Source organism: Capricornis sumatraensis, chromosome 2, assembly GCF_032405125.1.
Source record: "Capricornis sumatraensis isolate serow.1 chromosome 2, serow.2, whole genome shotgun sequence".
Taxonomy (NCBI): domain Eukaryota; kingdom Metazoa; phylum Chordata; class Mammalia; order Artiodactyla; family Bovidae; genus Capricornis; species Capricornis sumatraensis.
This window is the reverse complement of record NC_091070.1, coordinates 29,768,964-29,789,670: the sequence shown is the minus strand read 5'-3', so window position 1 is coordinate 29,789,670 and position 20,707 is coordinate 29,768,964. Positions and strand designations below refer to the sequence as shown.

Here is a 20,707-nt window from a genome sequence, read left to right as displayed (position 1 = left end):
GCCGGGAACGTAGGCCCGCCTCCAGCGCGACGACAGGCGGGAGGGCAGGGGTAGCAGCTAGTGGATGGACTGGGTAGTCGACCAGCGAGCAGCATGGAGGTCCCAGCAGGGGTCATCAACGCCGAGCCCGGCTGGTTTGTCTCTACCCAAGAGCCTGAAGAGGCGGAGGCGGAAGAGTCTAGCCCGTTGCTTAGCAACGTAAGTTTGCTCCGCTGGCTCCCCGTTCTGAAGTGACTGCCAAATAAGACCGGGAAAAGAAAGGGGATGGCAAGGGGAGAGGGGAGAAGCTTAGGACCTGGGCCCCAAAGGCAGCAGCCGAGATTTCGAGGAGATCTGGCGGAGTTCATCAATGAGATAGGAGCCTAACCTGTTCTAGAAAGAAAAGCTGAAGCTGCAGACTCAGGTGGAAGAGAGGCAGCAGCAGGTGGAGGCAGGGGACCCCACTAGGGGAGCAGCCCCACGGTTATGTAACTCACTGCTCTCGGTAACCTTGTCGGCTTCTCGTTTTTTCCACCAGGCTTGTGAGCTTTTTGCAAGAGTCACAAGATTTTGCTTTTCTCAGCTTAGTCATTGGGGACCTGTAAACATCTCAGACAGTTAAGCGTCTGTCTACAATGCAGGACACCTGGGTTCGATCCCTGGGTAGGGAAGATCCCCTGGAGAAGGAAATGGCAGTCCACTCCAGGACTATTGCCTGGAAAATCCCATGGACAGAGGAGCCTGGTAGGCTACAGTCCATGGGGTAGCAAAGAGTCGGATACGACTGAGCGACTTCAATTCACTTCACTTCACTTCAAACATCTTAATACAGAGATACTTAACCGTGAAGGAGCGTAAGAGGCCTGGTAATAAGTATATAGCACTTCCCTGACCCTGAAACCTGTGCAGTGGGCACTTCGGCTCTTTAACTCAAGTCCCAGTGCAGTAACAGTTTCTAGGACTTTATTCCCAAATGCTATTTTAGGGGAGAGTGTTTTCAAGGCGTATCCTCGCTAGAGCAACGTGAATTGCTTCTATTTACAATATCGTCATTGCATGGCATTCCTGCCCATCCTTTCAGTTGGGCAGACTTAATTCATTAAGTGTATAAATAGAGATTAGTTTTGCAGTCCTAGTAATTGGGGAGCAACAGTTGTCTACAGCAACCTCAAGCTGACTCAGGGATTCTTCAGTTATCACGTGAGCTTGAGGCCATCTGCCTGCTCCCTGTCCCCACCCCCATTTTACCCTGTCTTTTACAGTCACAGGGTTAGTCATGCCTTCTTCCTGAAGCCTACTGGGTCTCTGCGCAAGTAGAGATGGTTTTCCTAGGAAACTGGATTCCTGGAGTTGCACTAGTGGGAAGTGAGAAGGAAAGGAAAGGAAACGAAGTCCTGGTTGCTTGTTGAGCAACTAGTGTGTAACAGTATGTCTGTGGTTTTAGGAGACTCTCCATAACCTGTCAGTCATTTCTTGACCAAAGTTGGACTGCACCATTCAAACACTTAACGCTATTAATTCGTGTGCTTACAGGAAGTTCACACACAGAGATCCCGAGGTGCTTCATTTGGTTTCTCAGTATTTAATTTGATGAATGCCATCATGGGAAGTGGCATCCTTGGCTTAGCTTATGTTATGGCTCATACTGGTATCCTTGGATTTAGGTGAGTTTTTTTCTTATTTTACTTTTTTTTTTTTTTTTCATTTTGATAGTACATTGAGAAGCAAAGAGATAGGCTGTAGAACTTGGTATTGTACAACTTCTAGTTATTTCTGGGGTTCTTATTCTTATATTGTTGCTAGTCTGTAGCTTGGAAGGATGCTATATAATTTGTTTTTTTTTTATCCAAAGTGTGGCTAATTTTTAAAAAAAGAGAAACTTGATCCACATTCCTTAATAACCTTAACAAGTGGCTTATTTGCTGTGTTCAGTGAGCCAAAGTAAATCAGAGTTTATCAGTTATGCAGATTATTTATAAATAGCGATTTTGTGATTGTAAATAATACATATAATACTTAATTTCTCTCCATCTGTTTCTCTCCTCCTGTTAAGTAGTTACGTGTACCCTGTGTTTATTCCTTTTCATCTTTTAAGACTCAGCTCATAGGCCAGTTTGCCCAAGACAGAAGACATTGCTGTCTTTTCTGTGTTTCCATAGTACTTTTATATTCATTCTTTTATTATAGTGTAATTATCTGTTTGCAAGTTATTTTCCCTGCTGAACTCTGAAATCCTTTAGGACTAGATCTTATTCTTAGCATGGAGCATCATGCTTAATAGAATGAATGAACAAGTTTGTTTTGTCAGTACAAGCAGACCTATTTTTTCTATGAAATTTAAAATACAGTCTCATGTAGGATCATTTTTGCTTTTACTTTGAATTTCTTGGTTAGCTAACCAACTTTTAAGTAACCCAACTTGCTTTTATTACGGGATGTATTTGCAAACTTTCATAGTTTTAAAACTTAAAAGCTATGTATGACACCTCAGGCAAGACATAATCATAGGACTTATTTCTTAGTTCCAATTGAAAAATCACATTTTTTACTGCAGGATCTCACATGCAGATATATACCACTGATTGGGTGCTTGCTGAATCATATCACAGTTTCCACCTGGTGATGCCAACCTTATTTTGTGAGGTCTCTGACACCAGTTGACAAGTATACTCTCACCTCTCCATTTTGCTACTTATTCACAAGTATTAAGTGGACTGCAAAGATAGAATGTCTTCAACTTCAGGAGCACTCCTCTGGAAACTTGTCTTGCCAATATCTTCCTGAGAATAAGTAAGGGATTATATATGCTGTTTCTTTTCATACTTTTGGTAAGAGGACCCCAATTATTACATTACACATTTTTCAAATTATGTCATTAAAAGTGTGTTAACTGTATTTTTTTGGTTTGCTTTGTTGAGTATGTTTAATAGATGCTGAAATGCAGTGTTTATTCAAAATTATAGGGAGGCAGTCATCATTGAGGGATTCCCAGATGGCTCAGCAGTAAAGAACTCACCTGCCAATGCAGGGGATGTAAGAGACGTGGATTCGATCCCTGGGTTGGGAAGATCCCCTGGAAGAGGGAATGGCAACCCACTCCAGTATTCTTGCCTGGAGAATCTCATGGACAGAGGAGCCTGGAGGGCTAAACTCCATAGGGTTGCAAGAGTTAGACACGACTTAAATGACTAAACAACAGCAACGCATCGTTAAAAGGGGAGGGATAGAGTAAAGAAAAAAGACAATGGGATTTCCCAACTGAAACTTACTTCTCTTAAGTTGGAGAGAAGACAGAGGAGCCTTGAGGGCTACAGTCCATAGAGTCACAAAGAATCAAACATGACTGAAGCAACTTAGCACTCATACACGTGACCGTTTGAATGTGAAAAAAAAAAATGTTTTTTCAATGAAATACCATAAAAAGGAAACTTTTAGGGGACAAATTTGACCATGTACTCTTTTATGTTTTAGTTTCTTGCTGCTGATAGTCGCTCTCCTGGCTTCTTACTCAGTTCATCTCCTGCTTAGCTTGTGTATTCAGACAGGTAAGTAAAACGTGTGCATTTGATAAAATAGCCTATTGAGATCATGTCAGCCAGGTTGGCTGTCTCAAATCTAATTTCCAGTGGGAATATTAGGTAGGGTGGTTGAAATGGAGAATTTCAGAAGGTCAGAATATATGGACCCAGTCCTTCAGGGGAATATCCAAGGACAGATGAGGAGGAGGAAACCAGCATTCTTCCCCTGCCTTTCTCCACAAGATGTGACATAGTTTTCTAGGTTAGAGTAGGTTAGGGAAAGCACCTGAAAGAGATTTAAAGGATCCAGACCTTGTGTCAGGGAGAAGCAGTACCCAGGTGTTCATGCTGATTATCTTTCTCCTAGGGTGATCACTTTCTGGAGAACACCTTCCCAGATCTACTACTGCTGTCTCTGCCCCCCGTATATAGATGTGTATATATAAATAAGTTTTTTCCACTTATGCAGTTCAGACATGTATTGAATAAGTTCTTTTAAGTTGCAATGAGTAAGTGTATGGATCATGGAACTGCTTTCTTAAAGTTTTTCTTTTGGCATTAACAAATACTCTGTGTCCACCAATCCTGGTCTTTCTATCTGCCTAGGCTGATCTCCCTTTGGATTAGGACAGTTATGATGCCAGAATCATGAGTTTAAGTCTCATATGGATGGGTTCACTTTGCCCTGTTGTTTTCAGGTTTTTAAGAAACACAACAGATACATAAAATAGATAAAAATGGGATTGTTCTGGTTGAAACAGGTGTTTCTTGAGTATTTTAAGACTTCAGAACAGAGTTCTAAATCCACAGCTCTAATCTGTTTAATCTGTCTATGCATCAGACGCATCTGCAGATTGTTCTGTAAACAGAGGTTTCTAAGCCTCAGGGATTCTAATTCCAAAAATCTGAGGTAGGATTCAGGACTCTCTTTTTAAAAGTCCTCCAGGGGGCTCTTACACAACACTGACTTAGGATCCATAGTTCATAGCTGTAAGTTGTGTCATTGCTTTTGGTCACTCAACCAACAAATACATTCCTTTGCTTGCAGGGGGCTTGGGTGACTGTGCAGACAGATAGAAATACTAGGAAATGATGCAATATTAATCGCAAAATAACAAGTTGTTCATACAACATCCCAAATTAAGGAGTAAGAGCATTAAAGAAGTATATTTATAAATCCTGCTGAAACGTGACTGAATTTTAATGCATGTTTTGAAATTTTGCTTCTTTGTTTAAAAAAGTTATTTTTACTTAATTGTGATAGTTTATCTAACATCTTCATAGGTTATTTTATCATGGTTTCTACTAAAAGATTAATATGTTAGTCAATCATGTGGCACTTGTGTCTTCATTACCTGAAGTGTTTTGCTTTATTAATTTAAATTATTTGGAAGTAGTATTCAATTTATGAAGATTTCCAGATAATGCTATTTTTTTTTTTTGCTTTCCTTCAAATCATATGTATTTAACTTTAAAATTCTGACATCTGTTGTTCTTTTCTATAACTTTGGGACATCTAAAGTGAAAAGCTCTGTTTCTCTTTCTTTTTTCTTTTTCTTTGATTTTTTGTAGCTTACTTGGTCCATGAACTAACTTCTTCATGATTCTTGATATACAGTGCTGCACCTGTCTGCTGTTGACTGAATTCCTTCAGTTACTGTAAAGTTCTCTGTGGAGGTAGGCTTTAAAAATAATAACAGATCATATATATATATATATATATATATATATATATAGCATATGCATATGCTTTACATATATGCTAGAGAATAATACACAATTTCTCTCTAGTTTGTTGGACTGTCATAAAAGAGTATTCAGACTGGATTCATTGGTTAGAGAAAGAATTATCACAAGTCTTTGCAGATTAGCTTCATTATTTGCCTAGAGCACAATAAAAATTCTACCTTTATAAAAGTTTAGTTCAGTCACTCAGTCATGTCCGACTCTTTGCAACCCCATGAATTGCAGCACGCCAGGCCTCCCTGTCCATTACCAACTCCCGTGGTTCACTCAGACTCACGACCATCGAGTCAGTGATGCCATCCAGCCATCTCATCCTCTGTCGTCCCCTTCTCCTCCTGCCCCCAATCCTTCCCAGCATCAGAGTCTTTTCCAATGAGTCAACTCTTCGAATGAGGTGGCCAAAGTACTGGAGTTTCAGCTTTAGCATCATTCCTTCCCAAGAACAAGATTTCTTTTCATGAAATTCTGCTATTTTTGATTTTATATAGGATTTGGGATCTGTCCGGACTTTTCTTGAGGGCTGAGGCATATAAGAGACCTTAATCTCTCTAGCCTTAGTTTGTCCTTGGTCATTTCAGTCATGTCCAACTCTGAATCCCCATGGACTATAGCCCGCCAGGCTCCTTTGTCCATGGAATTCTCCAGGCAAGAATACTGGACTGAGGAGCCATTCCCTTCTCCAGAGGATCTTCCTGACCCAGAAAACCTTAGTTTGCCAATTCTAAAATGATAGTGATAATACTTTTCTCTTGGGGTTATTGTGAGAATGAAATATAATGACATACACAAAATGTCAAGTCCTTGGTAAAATGCTAGTAGCTTTTATTATTATGAGTTCTCATTGGGCCAGCACCCATAAGGATTGCCAAGTATATTTATATATATGTATATATTTTGGCTGCATGGCATGTGGGATCTTAGTTCCCCAACCAGAAATTGAACCCATGTTCCCTGCAGTAGCAGAGTCTTAACCGCTGGACCACCAAGGAGTTCCCCCAAGGTGCTGTACATACTGTACTGCTGTCCCAGAAACAGTTGGCTCATTATGATTCTCTGGGGAAATGTTTATGCTCTGGGAATAAATGAAGAGCTCCCCTCCTCTGGTTTCCACATCAGTGTCAACAGAAGAGAATCAGAGTCTTAGAACTCAGCCTGTATCTGGTCAGGTCCCTACTTCCTAGTCCTTGCTCCCTACCACTCACTGCATTGTCATCATTATTTGCCTTGAGATCATGTGGATTAATATTCTTATACCACTTAATTTATGTCAATTTATGTCACTCAGTTTATGTCAGTCAGTTCAAGAATCCTATGTTATCCTTCATTTCCCAGACTCACCCAATATAGTTCTGTCATTTTCTTTTTTTAATTTTATTGAAGTATAGGTGATTTACAATGTTGTGTTAATTTCTGCTATACAGCAGAGTGATTCAGTTATACAAATATGTGCATTTTTTCATATTCTATTCCATTATGGTTTATCACAGGATATTGAATATAGTTCCCCTTAACTCTTCTGAATATTTCCTTACTTTCTTACTCTAGGAGAACCTAAAACTTCTCTCTGAACACTGCTTTCCCTGCAGTTCTCTTAAGTGGCCTCTCTTTTCTCTTCCATGTCCCTCATACTGGTCTGAAGATAGGATAGATGTTCTACTGACATCTCATTTCTACTTCCTCTCCCTAAACCCCAGCTTTGAATCTCATAAAGTCTACCTTATGGATATCATATACAGACTCCTCAGCCATGTTCTGTCATTATTTTAGCTTCTGCTTTCCTTTCAGTTTCTTCAGTATCACCCCATCTGGATGGGTACTGGATGATTTCAGTAGCCATGTAGATAATCTAACACTTGCATTTCCGTAACTTTTTCTCTTCTGATGATTATATTCTCTGCCTACCTCAGCTACTTATTTTCCTGGTCATACTATTGATCTTGTATTTACCAAAATTTCATCCCCTCCAAAATCTCATTTTCAAGAATCCACCCTCCAAAAACTACCATCTTTTTAATTTTTTAAAAATTCATTCCCTCAAGTACTCCAACTCTGGCACTTCTTCGCCCCCCACCTGGATTTAAGTTCATCGATCTTCTCCTTTTGCTCTCTCCTTCACTCTCGTCCATATTTCCTCTCTGCATCCAGTTGAAGTTTCTTGTTGTTACAGTCACACCTTTGCTCCTCCCTTTCACCATGTTACTTTCCTGGCAAAACTCCAGTCATAGTTAAATGTAACAGCCTACCTCGCACATGCACCTGTGCAGTTGACTATTCCTGAAGAAGAACATGAAGCCATGCAGATCAATGTCACTGTAATTCAGTGTCTAGTGGATCTATGAGATAGTGGATCTGTGATGCTATCATCTAATCCTTATCAACTTCTTCAGTTCATTCACTTGCTTACTCTGCTACCGAGGAGATGGCTTTCATTTCTTCTTTCTCTCAGACCTTCAACACATTCTCCTTGATTTCATTTTTAGCTGATATCCTCACTTTCTTTTTCACTGAGAAAACAGAAACAATCATAGAAGAACTTTATAAGCTCTTACTGCCATTTCCACCCACCTGTCTTCACCTGTACCTTATATTCTGTGACTTTGGATGAACTCTCTGTGTTCCTGTCTGAGGCTAGCCCCTCCACTTCTGCTGTGACCCCGTCTGCTCTCACCTACAGTCTTCAGCCACTTTCTCCCTTCCGTCTTCTTTTTCATCATCTTTGTACCTTTCTTTCTATCAGTTTACAAATAGACTATAATTTCTTCCACTTAAAAAATGACTCTGCATTCATTCACTATGCCCCCTGCCTTCATAGGGGATGACTATCAGGTGGCGCTAGTGGTAAAGCACCTGCCTGCCAGTGCAAGAGACTCAAGTTTAATCCCTGGGTCAGGAAGATCCCCTGGAAGAGTTCACGGCAACCCACTCCAGTATTCTTGCCTGGAGGGCCCCAGTCCACAGGGCCATGAAGATTCAGACACAACTAAAGCAGCTTAGCACACATGCACACCATCGTAGTAAAGCTCTTGTCAAAATGGTTATCTATACTTCCCCTTCCTCTTATTCTCTCTCGAACATTCTTCAGTCAGCCTTTCCCCATTATTACACAGAAATTATTGTACCAGCATCTTCCACATTGCTGATCCAGAGGTCACTTCTGTCTTCACCTTAGTTGACTAGTCAGCACCACTGGACACAGTTGGTGACACCTTCCTCTGTAAAACGCTTATTCATACTCTCCTGGTTTCCTTCCTGTTTCACAGAATATGCTTTTCCTCTGCTAAATCCTTTTTATCTCACTGTCTTCTAAACATTAGAATATCCCTGGTACTGTTCCCCTGATCTCTTTTCTTTTACACTCTCGGGCTCATTACAGCCCTAAAATTGATACCCCTAGCCTGGATCTCTTCCCCTGAATTTCAGACTCATATCCAACTTCCTCCATGATATTGCCACTTGGATATTTAATATGCTAATCTCAAATTTGCCTCTTTACACTGCCAGTCTGTACTTCCCACTGTTTTCCTATCTAAGCAAATGATAAATCTTCCTTCTAGTTGCTCAGGCCAAAGACCTTAGAATTATTCTGGACACTTCTTCTCATACTCCAAATGCATTTTCCAAATGTGAGAAAGTATCTGTCCTATAATTGTTAAAGTAAAATACTGACAAAACAAATGTGAAGACCATGATGAAAAGGTATAGAGGCTAACCCTTGATCCAACATTTGTATTAGTATTTACCTACATGAGTTGGAAATTTATGAGCATGGATGTTTATAGCAGCTTTATTTATAATTGTTAGAATTTAGAAGCAACGAAGATGCCCTTCAGTAAGTGAATGGCTAAACTGTGGTCCGTTCAGTTAATAGAATATATATACTTCAGCACTTCAGAGAAATGAACTGTCAAGCCTTGAAAAGACATGGAGGAATCTTGTAAAGGCATCTTGCTAACTGAAAAAGCCAGTGTAAAAAGGCCGCATTCTGTATGGTTCCAACTATATGACATTCTAGGAAGGACAAAACTATGGAAACAGTGAGAAGATCAGTAGTTGCCAGGGCTTAAGAAGGAAGGAGGAATGAATAGATGGAAGCAGAGATGCAATTTAAGGCAGTGAGACTATTCTGTATGATACTATACTGGTAAATACATGTCGTTATTCATTGATCAGAACCACAGAATGTACAGCACCAAGGATGAACTCTAATCTATGGATTTGTGGTGATGATGATGTGTCAGTGTAGATTCACTGATATGACAAGTACACCCCTCTGGGAGGGATTTTGATGGTGGCTGGGGCTGTGCATGTATGGGGACAGAATGTGAAAACTATACTTTTTGCTCAATTTTGCTCTGAACCTAAAATTGCTGTAAAAATAAAATCTGTTTTTAAAAAAATTAAGAAAAGAAAAATACTCAGAGGCAGAGAGGAAACAGAGATAATTCACAGACCAGATGAAAACTTTAAAAACTATATTTAATAGCTTCAGAGAACCAAAAGAAGATATTACATCATTGAAATAAGAACAAGAAATTATTTCAAACGTATAGTAAGAGTATAAGAATCCTAGATGTTAGAAATGAAGTTTAAAATTAATTTAGTAGCTGGGTTGAAAAGAGTTAAGGAAATTTCCTGGGGGGAAATAAAAAGAAAAGGAGCTTAAAAATGGGAGAAAAAATATAAGAAAATGAGAGGATCAGTCCAGGAGGTTCAGCATACAAATAGAAAGAATTTCATGAAAACAGAAAAATTAGATGATAGAAAATTATCAACGAAATAATACAAGCCAAGTTTGTAACTGAAAGAAATTAGTTTCCAGATTGGGAGAATTTTTCCTGGTAACCAGTGTAATAATTATAAAAGAATTCATATCAAGATGTATCTTTATGAAAAATTAGAAATACAGTTGTAAAGAGACTATACTGAAAGCTTCAGAGAGGAGAAACAAACAATTCTCATGCAAAGAGTCAAGAACTATAATGACAAAAGACTTCCTAGGAAGAACTATAAATAAGAAGGCTATAAAGCAATACCTTCAGAATTCTTGAGGAAAATGATCTCAATATAGAATGCTGCTGCTGCTGCTGCTGCTGCTGCTGCTACTAAGTCGCTTCAGTCGTGTCTGACTCTGTGCGACCCCATAGACGGCAGCCCACCAGGCTCCCCCCGTCCCTGGGATTCTCCAGGCAAGAACACTGGAGTGGGTTGCCATTTCCTTCTCCAATGCATGAAAGTGAAAAGTGAAAGTGAAGTTGCTCAGTCGTGTCCAACTCTTTACCAGGCTCCTCCATCCATGGGATTTTCCAGGCAAGAGTACTGGAGTGGGTTGCCATTGCCTTCTCTGAATATAGAATGCTACATCCTGCCAAATTATTATTTAAGTGTACAGGTAGAATAATGACATAAAAGACTCAAAAAATTATCTCCCATACACTCTTATGTAACGAGCAATGGAGGATGCCACTTACCAAAGTTCAGTTCAGTTCAGTCACTCAGTCGTGTCCAACTCTTTGCAACCCCATGGACTGCGGCATGCCAGGCTTCCCTGTCCATCACCAACTTCCAGAGCCTGCTCAAAATCATGTCCATTAGGTTGGTGACACCATCCAACCATCTCATCCTCTGTCGTCTCCTTCTCCTCCTGCCTTCAATCTTTCCCAGCATCAGGGTCTTTTCCAATGAATCAGTTCTTCGCATCAGGTGGCCAAAGTATTGGAGCTTCAGCTTCAGTATCAGTCCTTCCAATGAATATTCAGGACTGATTTCCTTCGGGAATGACTGGATGGATCTCCTTGCTGTCCAAAGGACTCTCAGGAGTCCTCTCTAACACCATAGTTCAAAAGCATCAATTCAGTGCTCAGCTTCAGTGCTCAGCTTACCAAAATTAGGTGGTACCAAAAAAATTAGGGATCCAGCACAAGGGAGAGGCTCCCTGGTGGCTCAGACAGTAAAGAACCCACCTGTTCAGTCCCTGGATTGGGAAGATCCCCTGGAGAAGGGAATGGCAACCCACTCCAGTATTCTTGCTTGGAGAATCCCATAAACCGAGGAGCCTGGTAGGCTGCAGTCCATGGGGTTGCAAAGAGTTGGACATGACTGAGCAACTTACACACAGCACAGGGGAGAAGTGGAGGGAATTCCCAGGACAACAGTCAAACAGCAGATCTGAGAGCCACCTGCAGGTTGAAGTAGTTCTTTTCACAAAGGCACAGTCAGCTCGCCAGGTCATGCTTGCCTTCAGGAGTTTGTTCAGGATGGAAATCCTTTTCTTTTTATTCTTTCTGAAGGGAGTGCCTTTCTCATTTGTCTGTCTAGCTCTAATTCGTACTAACAGTACCTGTTAGATTAACAGTAGATTAGCAGATCTGGCTGTTACAGAAGTCTAAGAATCAAATAGTGAAAGATTGAAGCAAGGTATTAACAAAGAGAATAAAAGGGGAAAGAAGGCAAGTTAAGAAACTTGGGGAATTTAGACTGAATGTGGAGGAGGGCCTGTCTGAGGATATCTCCGAGATTTCTGACACAGGCCACTGGATTAATGATAGTGTCATTAATGGTCATAAGAACACAGCAGGAGATGCTAGTTCAAAATAAAAATGAGTTCAGTTTTGGATATGTGCACTCTGAAGTAAAATTAGATGGACCAGTCCTAGAAGTGAAGCCCAGGATAGAGGCTCATTCATTCATCCTATACTCATTTATCTGTGAGGATTACAGAGATAAATGACTTCCTTCCTTCCCTTAAAAAAGCTCATAATCTAGAAGGGGAGACAAATACATAAGCAAATGATTTATAATGTAGTGTGACCATTTAAATATGTGCAAGGTATAATGATAGCTCAGAGGAGAGAATGTTTTGCCTTGTCTCAGTGGGGGGTGAGGGGGGTGGTGAGGGTCAGCCAGTATTGGGAGGACCGAGCTAAAAAGGAATTTGACCAACAGCCAAGGCAAGAGAGAACATTCCCACACATAAAAAGGTACATACTGAATATTTTACCCACCATACCAAAACTAGTTAACTATTATTTATGCATATGACACAAAGAAGAAAGTGAAACTGAATAAACAGACAAGTGTTAGATCTTAAGGAATTTGGAGCTTTTGCTGAGGCAGTGAGAAGTCACTGAGGTGGTTGGAAAAGAGTCAAAGTAGATACTAGGATTCACCAGTTATTGCTTCCAAAGAGAATTTTGGTCCTTCTGAGAGCCCACTGAGAAAGAGAACATAGTCTCCTATCTTCCTCTTTCTAACGGTTACAATTCTTTTATGAGGATTTTATTTTTTAGCAATCATGAAGAAATAAAGAGTAAAATGACCCCCTTGCCCTCCCCATTTTTTTAAAATGAAACATGCTAGAGTGGTGATTTGAAATCCATCACAGCACCCTCTTTTTGTTAAAAAAAAAAAATTCAAAGTGCTTCTTTTATTACCTAAAGTGAATTCCTATAGGTATTATAAGCCACTTGTGGTGGGCTAAGTTAGTTCAGTTCAGTTCAGTCGCTCAGTTGTGTCCAACTCCTTGTGACCCCATGGACTGCAGCATGCCAGGCTTCCCTGTCCATCACCAACTCCCGGAGCCTACTCAAACTCATGTCCATCGCTAAGTAGAGGTGCCCCCAAAACATATCCAGATTCTAATCCCTGTGAATGTTACCACTGACGGCAAAAAAGGGACTTTGCGAGGGAGACTATTCTGTGGACTCAGGGCAGTTACCTGGTCACAGAGAGAGAGAGAGAACTCAGACAGCAGCGGAGAAAGCAATTATGACCACAGAGGCAGAGACGGGAGTGATCTGGCCACAAATCAAGTCAGGCCAGCTGTCACCGGAAGCTGGAAGAGGCAAGGAATGGATTTCCTCTAGGGCCTCTACAGAAACTGTGGCCTTGCTGCTACCTTGATACTGACCCAGTGAGACTGATTCTGGCCTTCTGACCTCCAGAATTATGAGAGAATAAATTTCTGCTCTTTTAAGTCACCAACTTTGTGATACTTTGTTACGCAGCCATAGTATACGAATACAGTACTTAAAATTAATATAATGCCATATAGCAAAGTAAAGGAGAAACAAAAACAAAATAAACGCTGTTAGTGATAGGATTTTTCTAAATGGGAAACAGTTTTTGGCAAAGTTCCAAACAAAACCAAACATAGTAATTATGTTCCTGGAAATCTTAGTGTGTATTGAAAGCATTAGCCATTGTTTTCTCAGCATCTACCAAACAGAGGGTGTTTAATAAAAGCTGGGTATGTGGGTGATGATGGATGGATGTATTAGATACAGAGGGATTCTATTTTAAAAGTTCCAAATTTAATACACAGGCAGAAATTACATATGTCAGAAGTACCTTTGAAAATTTATTGTATAGTTTATAAAATAAAGTGTACAAATTTACATGTTGGACACCAAGATACCATTTCTCGATAAAGCTGAGAGCCTTTTATTTTTCCCCCACATTAGTCTGGGTACTCTGTGAAGGCTTTGGATCTCTTTAGGGTCCCATTCAGCACTGAGATGCTCTCATTGTGAGAGCAAATGAGACTGAAACTGATTGAAAGACAGTAGATTCCTATTTCCTATCTCAGTGCTCACAGTATTTGTTTATTGTTTGGTATGATAGCTGCCCACACTATAATTTTGGATCTTTTTCTTGTGATTAATGAGCATAGTTCAGTATTCCCACAGTTAATTAAGTGGGCTGATTATGGGACTCCATCTTCAGTGAATGGTGGTCTTGTCTCATCCTTTCTGCTGGTAAGTGGTTCTCATCTTGCCTTGATTTTTCTCCCCTAGGGGCATGTGGCAGTGTCTAAAGTCCCTGGTGGCTCAGACAGTAAAGAATCCGCGTGCAAGGCGGGAGACCTGAGTTTGATCCCTGGGTTGGGAAGATCCCCTGGAGGAGGGCATGGCGAACCACTCTAGTATTCTAGCCTGGAGAATCCCCATGGACAGAGGAGCCTGGTGGGCTACAGTCCATGGGGTTGCAAAGAGTCAGACATGACTCAACAACTAAGCACAAAGACATTTCTGGTTGTCAAGGCCGAGAATTGGTGGGCAGAGTGAGGTGCTGCTGGCATCTAGTGAGGCCAGGGACACTGCTAAACCGGCTACCGTGCGTACAACAGCCCCCTCTGCAAACACTTATCCGGGTCCAAAGTATCAGCAGTGGCAGGATGGGAAAACCTGAGCCAGACTGTGTGTGTACTGTGCTTTTGTCATGACCCCTTTGTATTGTCCTCCCTGATGGCAGAGTGTTTCCTGTAGCAGAACTGAACTTTACTGGGCTGCAGGGAAGGATGGGTATAAGTCTTTGCAGGATTAAACATATTTTTAAATGAACCTCCTCTTAATTTTATCAAGGTAATAACAGTCACACATATGTGGATGTACATGCCATGTGTATATGTGTGTGTGCGCTTATGCAGGAGGACTTGGAACACTTTCCTGCCCATTCTTCCCCACCTCTAGTTCCGTTTCCCAGAGTTCACAGCATTTAGAGTTTTGTTTTGACTTCTTTTGGGGAGTTACCTCTCTAAGTGTAAATCATATTCTTCTACTGTTATTTATTAAGATATTATTTATTGACACCTCATTATGTAAGGTGAGGATTTAGCTTGAGTATACTAGTCCTTCTTCTAATTGTCATTAGTTTGTATTCAATAATTCTTTTTCTGATTATTTGTGACTCTAAACAATACATTTAAAGTTTTGTTTTTGTTTCTTAGATGGTGTCATTTTACTCTGCTACGCTGCATATATATATACTTGTATATATACTGTGCTTGCTTTCCCCTGTTCTCTATTTCCCGTCGTCCTGCTACTGTACCCTGATATTGTCAAGGTTGACAGTATTTACTTTCTGTTTTATAATCTATCTTGTCATTAATGTTTTATGAATAAGTTGAGTCTAAAGTTGAAAAACCAGTGAATAGCATTTATAGGATATAAATGTGAATCCAGTTCACTGAAGAACCATGCGGTATGTTGGGACCCTAGAATTTTCTCTGTGCCTGCAGGTATCTCACTTCTGTGACACAGAAAGGAGTATGTTCTTTGTACTCTCTCGTTCTATTTTCTTTTACTATGAGTACTCTAAAATCACACCACATTTAGTTGGTAAACTGACATTTAAGTACACATTAAGAAAGATCAGAAGTGGTGGCACAGTTGCATAGGAGATATTCAATAAATGAATGGCCTGCATGACACTATTAGGGAGAAAAAAGACAAGAGGAAAATGAAGGAAAGCACAAGAAAGAAAAGAATTTCAAAATAAGAGTGCATTCCAAATGGCCTGCTTTCTGAGGGTTGAACTGTATTTGAATAACTCATGTCCCTCAATCCAGTTCCAAAGATAATATTGCTGCTGCTGAAACTTGGGCTTTGTACTGTAACCAGAGTTTATTAATTGTCCTATTTCATTGAGGAAAAAATGCAAAGCAGACAGAACACTGGAGTAACTAGCTGGAAATATTCCACTGCTTCATGGGAAGCAGCTTTCCAAATGATTCCTGTGGAGGCCAAACTCTTGGTCTAGCCAAAATAGCACTAAAGTGTGCCTTGATGGTACATTAAAGGAGAAAAATTTCCCCAATTTACTTGATTCAGATTTACAGCCTTTCTGCCCCCTCAAAGACATAGCATTGATTTCTTTAATATAAAAAACTAATTTCCTAAAATAGATTGCTAGTAACTGCTTGCAGTTATTTATTTAGAGAGGATTGTGCCAAGTATTGCTTGTTTGAATTCCTGTAAAAGGCTGAATTAATTTCATAATTTTCATAATTAATGTTATTCCTGTTCTGTAAGAATTTGCTATTAGTGTGACTGGTTATTACCATATCTTGTTTTGATAGCTCTCAAAGCATCTTTAACATTATAAATAAGGTATTAAAACACTGATCGTATGTTTTGCTTTATAGATCATATTTGATAAAACCTTTTGTTTTTCACTTAATATTGACATTTTTCATTTTATTATAAACATAGCTTTTAATGGCTACATATTATTCTACTAGATATACCTACCATAATTTACTTAACCAGTTTATCATCATTGAGCATTTAGGTATTCTTTGTTTTCAGTGTAATAATGCATAATGAGTATTTTTGCATACAGTGATTTCTCTGATATTAGCCTTATTTTCTAAGATGCACGCTCCCAGGGGTCAAATATTATAAATGTTTTCAAGGTTTGTTGTTGAGATTACATTCTGAAGTCAGTTCCAATTTACACTTAATTGTCCAAATGATAGAACAGAATTTTAAAAGTATTTCACTATTGTTTTGGTTTATGTGTCAAAATGATCCAAAAAACTGTTAAAAAGTAAATATGTGGAGATAAAGCATTTGGCTGACTATGTACATATTTTAACAATTCCTCAATATTAGGCCAGAAGCCATTATTCATACTCATGATGACTCAGACATGGAAAAATACTTCTAATTTTTGCAACATATAAGAAGATGACAGTTACGGAACTGAATGACTAGCCAGATCTGCTGACTTGAAAAATAGAATTAGGATTTGAACATAATAGTCAAACTCTGTTTAAAAGTCTAAACATTTTTTCACTTTGAATTTGGGACTCTGCTGTATTTAGAGATATTTTTTAAAAAGTAGAAAATAATAGAGAATTAATTTGAGGTTGCTAAGATGTATGCCACTGTTGTCTGAAATTGCAGTTACAGCTATCTTCATTAAGCTGTTAGTGTGGTTATATTTTCTGAAGTAATGTTCTGATTTAGAGATTAAGACTAAGTGCTAAATGTTTAATTTATTTAAATTTAGGTAATTGAAATAGCAATTCTTTTGGGATTATTTCAGTATTATTTTTGCCTAAAGCAAAGTTACTTGCTTTTTAAAATTTTATATATTTATTTATTTTTAATGGATAATTGCTTTACAGTATTGCATTGGTTTCTACCAAACATCAATGTGAATCAGCCATAGGTTTACCCATGTCCCCTCCCACTTGAACATCCCTCCCACCTCCCTCCCCATCCCACCCCTCTATGTTGTTATCCAGCCCCCATTTGAGTTTCCTGAGTCATACAGCAAATTCCCACTGGCTGTCTGTTTTACATATGGTAATGGATGTTTCCATGTTACTCTCTCCATACCTCCCATCCTCTCCTCCTCTTCTTCTCATGAAAAGTTACTTGCTTTTTATATTTACTAATATACAATTTATGGGGCTGTCTAAGTGGCGCAGTGGTAAAGAATCCACCTGCCAATGCAATAGATGCAAAGAGAAGTGGGTTCTATCCCTGAGTTGAGAAGATCCCCTGGAGTAGCAAATGGCAACCTGCTTCAGTATTCTTGCCATACTTGTTTTCTCCTATTTAAAAGTGAAACAAATCTTAGCTACATTTTTTGAAGATTATTATCTTGATAACTTACTCCCTGACAAAGAAACTAATGCAAAATAGGTAATTTTTAAAGCAAATTTTGTGATGTATTTCCATGTATAACACTGAAAGCCTCCTTGCTTTAAGCCCTTGGAAGGAAAGTTTTTTTTTAAACAACACTTTCAACTGTAATATGAAAGAGGGATGCTGAAAATGAACACTGATGTTCCTTTAATCTCATGCTTCATAGTGACAAATCAGAGACCTTCTGAAGACTTGGTTCACATACATATAGTATGTAACAAAATTCCCTTCCCAATGTCAAATTAGAAGCTAATATTTAGAGCTTTTTCAGGTTGAATATATAAAACCAAGCCTTTGGAATGTTAAATATAAAAAATTGTGTCCCTATAAATAACATTATTACTTAATTATGTTTAGGAACTTTGGAACAAACTTGTAAAGATATATTGGTTGAAATAATTAATAATTTTTGTGATGACATTCACTTTAGAACATATGCATTTGGAAAAATAGAATTTGGGCATTTCAAGTAGAGGAAGAAATTCCAGATCTCAGTTTTTTAACTCTTTTTAAAAAAATTTTTATGTTTAAAATATGTCTACAATCTGCCCCTCTAGGATTATTCTAGGAAATTATTCTAGGAAATCTTTCACTGTTAAAGCATGAAGGTTCCTACTTGAATTAAATTATATGTTCCAGTCTTTGGGACTCTGTGGGAGAGGGAGAGGGTGGGATGATTTGGGAGAATGGCATTGAAACATGTATAATATCATATATGAAATGAATCACCAGTCCAGGATTGATGCATGATACAGGATGCTTGGGGCTGGTGCACTGGGATGACCCAGAGGTATGGTACAGGGAGGGTAGTGGGAGGGGGGTTCAGGATGGGGAACACGTGTATACCCGTGGCGGATTCATGTTGATAAATGGCACAACCAATACAATATTGTAAAGTAATTAGCATCCAATTAAAATAAATAAATTTATATTAAAAAATAAAAATAAATTGTCCTTGCCCACTGTTGAGCAGTGTGTAAATACATTTAAAAAAATAGCTGTGTCTGGGACTTCCCCTGGGGTCCAGTGGTTAATACTCCATGCTCCCAATGCAGGGGCACAGCTTTGATCCCTGATCAGGGAGATAAGATCCTTCATGCCACATGACCCAGCTAAAAAAAATTAAAATACTAAATAAAAATTTTTAAAAATTAAAAATAAATGTCACGCAAAAAGTTCTAAATTCTTTGATGAACCCTGATAATAGATTATAACTTTAATATGTTAAAAATTTTTGTTCTTAAGTAAAACTTATTTTTTTAAGCATTTCACTGTTTTCTTTCTAACTTTGTAGTTATAACATGTAAAGACCACATATGGTTTTCAAAATGCTTATGTTTTCATACTTGATGAGCTTTGTTCACCTTATGGCATGTTTAAAAAACTGATAATTAGAAGATCGTGTCATTTAAGAGCTAAACAGTGCTAAAAGATGAAAGTATACAGGAGGTTTTTGTTAATATAGTGATAGCTTAAAGAAACCCAAGTATATCTTGAGAGGATATGTTAATAACTTGCTTTAAGAAATGATGATCCATATCTTTGATTCACGAGGAAATGTGTGATGCTATTATCAAGTCTTAGTATCTGCTCACCTGCCTTTTTTATCGCATAAGCATTGTAAAGTTGAGGACTTCTCAAACTTTGTTGTTGTTGTTCAGCCACTAAGTTGTGTCTGACTCCCTCCACCCCATGAACTAACCATAGCATGCCAGGCTTCCCTGTCCTTCACTATCTCACAGAGTTTGCTCACATTCATGTGCATTGAGTTAGTGATGCTATCTAATCATCTCATCCTCTGCCACCCGCTTCTCCTCTTGCCCTCAATCTTTCTCAGCATCAGGGTCTTTTCCAATAAGTTGGCTCTTTGCATCAGGTGGCCAAAGTATTGGAGCTGCAGCTTCAGTCCTTCCAATGAATATTCAGGGTTGATTTCCTTTGGGATTCACTGGTTTGATTTCCTTGCTGTCCAAGGGACTCTCTAGAGTCTTCTCCAGCACTGCAATTCAAAAGCATCAATTTTTGGCACTCAGCCTTCTTGATGGTCCAACTCTCACATCCATACATGACTACTGGAAAAACCAAAGCTTTGATTTAGGATTATATAAACGTTTTTAATGCTCTTATTTTTACCTGTGGTATCACTAATTTTAACATGAAATTTCCATTTAAGGACAAATTTGGTTCTTTTATGAGCCTTTTAATTTTCATCTTTTCTGTGATCACACTTCTGGAACATGTGGAATGAAAATGTAATTTCATACTCTCTATGATGAGAAAGAAAATATATTCCCTTATCACAGGATGAAGGTATTGTTTCCATCTGAATATATTATATCCAAGGTAGCCTGGAAAAGTGAATGTCTCTGAAAGTATGATTTAGCTTTTATACTTGATGAAGCTTTATTTACATAGACAGTTTTTAGAAACTGTTGTCAACGAAAATTTATATTTGGACAATGTAGTCTGTGAATACTGTTTAGTGAGTAGTGGGTTGTTCTTAAGTAATTATTATTTGAATTAATGCAACTTAGGTAGTTAGACAACCTTAGGAATTGCTAAACTCTATTGAGGACATTTTCTTTATGGATCATAAGTTTTCAACTTTCCCCCAAGTCAATACTTCAGCTTTAAATTTAATGTGATTGTCAAATAGCTGGGCTTCCCTAGTGGCTCAGATGGTAAAGAATCCACCTGCAATGCAGGAGACCTGGGTTCGATCCCTGGGTTGGGAAGATCCCCTGGAGGAGGGCATGGCATCCTACTGTAGTATTCTTCCCTAGAGAATCCCCATGGCGGGCTAGTCCATGGGGTTGCAAAGAATCAAACTTGACTGAGTGACTAAGCACAGCACACAGCACACAGCACATCGAATAGCTGTAGATAGTAGTGGAATAGTTTTCTTCCATGTAAGACTCGGCACACAGATGGTATTGTGTAAAAATAACAATTATAATTTCTCTCAACAGCTGTGACATCTTATGAAGATCTTGGACTCTTTGCATTTGGATTACCTGGAAAGGTAATTTT

At 38.9% G+C, this 20,707-nt stretch overlaps 1 protein-coding gene across 1 annotated transcript in view; it reads left to right on the top strand.

The window, feature by feature from the left end:
• Positions 1–85: 85 nt before the first annotated feature.
• Positions 86–20,707, top strand: part of SLC38A6 (solute carrier family 38 member 6) — a 66,961-nt gene continuing 46,339 nt past the window's right edge. Inside the window, exons 1-4 of the mRNA XM_068965318.1 lie at positions 86–198; positions 1,513–1,643; positions 3,451–3,524; positions 20,647–20,699. Of these exons, the coding sequence (XP_068821419.1) occupies positions 94–198; positions 1,513–1,643; positions 3,451–3,524; positions 20,647–20,699 (363 nt within the window). The 5' untranslated portion in view covers positions 86–93. The remainder of the gene's footprint in view (positions 199–1,512; positions 1,644–3,450; positions 3,525–20,646; positions 20,700–20,707) is intronic.